The sequence below is a fragment of the Pteropus vampyrus genome, unplaced genomic scaffold, assembly GCF_000151845.1.
Source record: "Pteropus vampyrus isolate Shadow unplaced genomic scaffold, Pvam_2.0 Scaffold116, whole genome shotgun sequence".
Taxonomy (NCBI): domain Eukaryota; kingdom Metazoa; phylum Chordata; class Mammalia; order Chiroptera; family Pteropodidae; genus Pteropus; species Pteropus vampyrus.
Genome location: NW_011888897.1, coordinates 2,562,306 through 2,567,868, shown reverse-complemented (window position 1 = coordinate 2,567,868; position 5,563 = coordinate 2,562,306). Strand labels below are relative to the sequence as shown.

Sequence of the window (5,563 nt, the reverse complement as noted above, 5' to 3'; positions counted from 1 at the left end):
AAACCTCCTCCTCCAGGGATCTTCATTCCCCCAGGAAGCTTTAATGATGCCCACCTGAGGCAGGGGACAGACAGACGATAAGGCCCCTGAAAGAGCCCTTTCTGCCTAAGGCTGAGCTAAAAGCGCCAGTAGTATCTATAGGGGCTTAGACCTGCCAGACCATGCAGCAAGCAGGCCAGCAGATGGCGCTCCTGCATCAGCACAGGCCAACTCCAGGCAGCCGGGTCTCACCTACCAGGTTCCAGGGCCAGGATGTGACAATTACTGGGACAGGAGAACAGGTATGAGAGCTAGCTGGAGTTAAAGATTAAATCAAGATGACAACAGAACGGGCTGCAGAAAATATGGTAAGGGAACCTTGAAGTCTTCCAAGCCCAAGGTCAGAGAAGGGACACAAGCAAGTTGTACCACAGCTAAAGATTTGAGGGAGGTTACGAATGAAATGCATAAGCACTGAGCCAGTTCCAGAACACCAGAGACCAGAGAGGGAAGGCAGGCTCCCGGTGCTAGGCTTCTGAGCGACGGCGCTCTAAGCTGAGCCGTGGTTGCCCAGCCCAGCGCCCCTGCCCCCAACGCTGAGACAGGGACGGCCAATGCACAGCCTGGATCTCTTCTGAGCCGCTACAAAGGCTCACGTCTTCAGCGTGCACTTTGTAAGCTAAACAAGAGCTATGGAAACTGGTAAATATTTTGCCCTTCCAAAGTCACCACAAGAGATTTATATATACCCTGGTTTATTTCCCTGAAGAACCGTTTTCCAAGCTTTTTCAGTTTCAAAAAATTCATTTAATGAAAATATTCTTCATATTAGATTTTTATTCTTACTCCGCCTTGAAAGTAAAAGCAGCAATTGCAGGTGGCTGGATATTTGTTTTATCCATCTAAACTATATTTTCTGAAATAACTAAAACTGGCTGTGTTCCCCTCATAGTTTCTGATTAATTTTATGTTACTTGATTTTAAAATGTATTTATAAGACTGTTTCTATGTCAAAAATATTGCACTATTCGGAAGCATCTTTTACGACTGGAATATATATATTCCAATGTGTTGGACTGACGATGAGGGAGCAGTGAAAGAGGAAACAGAGTCAGAGAGGAGGAATGAAGGAAAGGAGGAGAGACACATGAAGACAGAATTCATAAGCGTCCTCTTTTCAGCGCCCCGCATTCATATACAGCTGACATTCAGAGCCAGAAATGTTTTGCAATGTTTTGATCTGCCTTCTCAGAATGTCAAGGAAAAGGGTAAAGACCATTCCTGCCTCCCTCTGACAGTCTCTTACCACTACCAGTAAAACCAGTCTGAAATTACCATTGGGTGCCAGTACCACGTGTAAACAGTACACATCGTTGGAGCCCAGTGGGAGTTCAGGAGCTGTGCAAATCAGGAAGAACAATGTAAAGTTTCATCAACGTGTTTGGGAATACTGTGGTACAGGCAAAGTTACTTAAGTTGGCAAGTGGAAATACAGCAGTAGAGCATGAGGCGGCTTCCCTCTTAGTTTATCTGTTCCACCATGAGAATAAATAGGATCTACTGGGATTGAGCCCAACAACAAAACAGCAGATGGAGCCACCCAAGTAACAGCATAATGCATGCCCATGCTGACCTGGACGCTCAGAGGTTAGCTCACTGTTCCAATGAGTTCAAAGGCAGGGTTAGGACACTATGGGATGACCTGGTGTAGTGAATAGGAATGCCAATTTTATCACCTCATACCCTCTGAGCCTCAGTTTTCTCATCCATTCAATGGAACATGTAATAATGACTCTACAGAGCTTTGGGGAAATCAAATAAAATGGTCCATTTCCTGGCTTACAATGTCAGGGATAGAATAGCGTAGTTACTAAAATCGTTTTCTCATTCCCCAGGTTGGTTAGCTAGCCTTACCATGAGTTCTAGTTGTGATTAAACATAGTGGTAAGTCACCAAACCTGGTCCGCTTAGTGATAAAAGTCCTCCTTGGTGATCATGGAGATGTTAGGTCTTAAGTACAGCTCATGATCACAGAACACGTTCTTCTTTGCTGGAAGCCAAATGTGCTTCTCTCTCCACCATGCTCTGGGTCATGCACATGTGTGCAGACACATGCTGACCCAGGTCCTACAAATATACATGGTGTCAACTTTGAAGGGTTATGACTGCCCTCTTAGGAAAAGATGGGGGAGGATGCTTTCAAAATGTACTCAACAACTCTTATAACTTCTGCTGGGCTAAAAGAATTGATGACTTCCAAGCAAATCAGCTCTCCACCCCACCCCCCAAACCCCCCAAAAAAACAAGCAAAAGGGCAATCTTATATGTCAGAAAGAGCAAACTCTTTGGGGTCAGAATAACTTCCGACTCTGAGTCTAACTCCCAGTTCCATCACTTACAAACTGTGTCCATGGCAAGGTCCTAAGCTCTCTGAGACTTGGTTTTCTCACAGAGGTTTTGTGAGAATTTATGAGATGATGTAAGATATCCAGCATGTTCTGTGAAATCCCAGTCCAAGGGAGTGCTGGGTGAGCACGCGTGTGCACGCACACACACATTCACTCATCCACCACACAGACAAATCCCACAGTCAAATAAGTTTGAGAAGCGAAAACCCTCTCCAATATTTATAATGTACATTAGTCCATTAAAAATTCCAGAGTCCTGCAATAAAAAACCTGTTTGACTTGTTTAGCCAGTGTACTTTAAATGCTCTTGCCCACAGGTAACTGTTAATACCTCTCAAAGCACACCTCTGAATAATGTTGAAATAATGAATATCTAGGGCCTAGGACAATGCAAGGTAAATAATACATATGGCATATTAATAATGGCATATGGTATAATACACATGGTATCTTAATAATGGTAGACATCCTCATACAAAATATTATTTTCCCAAACCTTGGGTTCCTATAGCATTCTGCTTACATGAATATAACGGTAAAAATAGCAGTCATAGGAGTAATGTGTTGTTAACAAAGTATTAACAGTTTGGTGTTTGATCACACAACTAGTACATGACACACTCAGGATTTGACCTGAGATCTAACTCCAAAGCCACTATGTCACACTGCTTCCCTACCTCTCAATGGCTCTCTTAAGAGTTGACCCCTGCTGCCAGAGTCGGGAGGGGCCAGTCACTGGTGAACTCTGCATCCTACTGACCCCAGAAAGAAGCAGCCCCATGGGGGTAAGAGGCCAGGGCTCCTACCTGGTGCCGGTCTCCATCCTCGCCAACACACTGGGTGCAGGCCTCCTCGGGGACACAGTTGCCTTCCAGCATGACTTGGCGTGAGGGGCAGAAGCAGCCTTCTGAGGGGTGGTCCCCACAGGAGCTCGTATTACCCTCACAGTGCCGGGGGCAGCCGTGCTCACAGTGGTTGTACACCAGGGACGGTGGGCACGACATGGCTGCAGACAGAGAAGGAAATCACTCAGGACGGCTCACACCAACCAGAGGAGAACAGAGCACAGCTAGCTCAAGGCAGTTGACCATCTGACAGACTCGCTGGGGGAGAGATGGCTAGTTTCCACCAATTTTCATTTCCCCCATCTTCACCCAGAATAAAGACCGCATTTCCCAACTTTCCTTGCAACAAAGTGCAGTGTCGTAACACAGTTCTGACCAATGAACTGTAAGAGGAGGCACAGAATCCTATAGCAGCCTCCAGGAATCTTTTTAAAAAGACAACTGTGCATGCCTTTGTCCCTTTTCCGTCCTTTCCCCATTCTGCTTCTTGGAACCTGGACGTGATAACTAGAGCTCCATCTTAAACCATAAGGAAAAACACACCCAAGTGAGGGCAGAGTGAAAAAGCTGGAACCCAGTTTGAGGCCCAGAAATAGCTAGAGCTACTTCTTTCTCTTTAGCTGTGTGACAGAGAATTTTATTTCTGTTACTTGCAGCCAGTTTAATCCTAACTAATGTGAACCTGTGTGTCCTTAGGAAGTTCTACAGATCTTTCTTTTCAATACGTGTATATTTAATATTTAAAAAGTCCCCTTAAAATAAAGAATCCACAGCTATGAAGAGGTGGCTGGAGAGAGAAGTTATAAAGTGATTCACTTCCCCCATTCTGGCCCTGCTCCACCCCTTCCTCAGGTTCTCATGGTGCCAAGGCAGGTGGCAGAGAAGGTCTCCAAGTATTTAGAGGTTTTCCTATATATGCAAAGGTTTTCCTATATATGCACAATAAATAACCAGGAGGTAGAAAAGAAATTCATAAGCAGAGAAGATGCCATCGGTAATGCAGACACTGACATTTGCCCCTTGATCTGCAGGCAGATTGAAAGGAGGCAGTATCAGCCACATGCACCCATTAAACCAGAGCTCAAAGGAACCTTGGGGTTGCCTAGTCCAACTGCCTCATTCTAAGATGCAGAAACTCAGATCCATAAAGACTAAGAGAATAGCCCATCACCAGCTGAGCTGGAACCAGGATGCCCAACCCTCCAGTCCCAGTTTACAGCTGCTGACAGCTCTATGAGAATAAACTCTGAGGCTCCGAGATGCTTGTACATATTGATTTCCTTAAAATAAATAAATAAATAAATAAGGGATTATATTGGCTAATTGAGAATGTTAGAGTTCGGTGTTTTTAACACTCCAGGACTCCCCAAAGGCAGGAGCCATATCTGGTTCATTTTGGTATCCTCTACATGTTAAAAGAGAAATAAATGCCAAGTCTAAGCAGGAAAGCTGCTCTTGAAGGGAAGATATCTACACTAGCAATCCTATAGTCTTTATAATTAAGAAGCTCTTGGTATTCAAATGGCAGAATGCCACTCACACTTCAAAATTTTTCTTAGGCATGGCCTACTCGAAGAGGCTTTGCTAAAGCTTGGTGGGTTCACAAATTCAATGTGACTGAGTACTCTGTACTTTGCTGATATGTGTCAAATATATTAGAATCATATCTGTCTGAGTAGAAATGATTGTGAATTTCAATATAAAATTGAAATTCTACATTCAAATTGTTTATATATCCACCATCTTCTTTGATCCTAACCAGAACCCCAGGTAGTAAGAAATGCAGGATTTTGATCTTCATTACTCAAGTTAAAAATCTGAGTCCCAGAGAAGTTGAGCAAGCTCAATGACAGTAAATCATTATTCACTTTCTTAGGGTTCTTACAGATACTCACGACAAAAATCAGTTGTCCTCCAGTCAACACAGACCCCATTGTTCCGACAGAGGTGGGCATAAGAGGCAACTGCCTCACACACTTGCTCCTGGTGACAACTCTCCTGCTGACATATGTCATAAAACGTGGTTGGAGCAAGGACCTTGTGGCACTCAGCAAACAGTGCCGAGAGGAGGACCTGGCAGTGGGAGCTGCTGGAGACAGGACACTGCTCCTCAGCCACAGGCTGGCACAACCTCCCCGGCTGCTGTGCAGTCCATTCCTGGATGAGTGTTTTCCAGTCTGTGGTGACCGTGCCATCCTTCAGCATGAAGTCATTGGCTCCATTCTCATCACAGGTTCCTATGGAAATAGGGAAAGACAATGTTGGTAGGTGTGGGTACCAACACATTGACACCGGAGACCTGGCAATTCTCTACCCCCATCAGTGTTTGAA

The 5,563-nt window shown here is 44.7% G+C and overlaps 1 protein-coding gene across 1 annotated transcript in view; it reads right to left on the bottom strand.

Annotated features, from left to right (window-relative positions):
* Positions 1-5,563, bottom strand: part of VWF (von Willebrand factor) — a 124,971-nt gene that overhangs the window by 30,349 nt on the left and 89,059 nt on the right. The window contains exons 35-36 of the mRNA XM_023533934.1: positions 5,128-5,469; positions 3,194-3,393 (exon numbers count right to left, since the gene is read on the bottom strand). Coding sequence (XP_023389702.1) covers positions 3,194-3,393; positions 5,128-5,469 — 542 coding nt within the window. The remainder of the gene's footprint in view (positions 1-3,193; positions 3,394-5,127; positions 5,470-5,563) is intronic.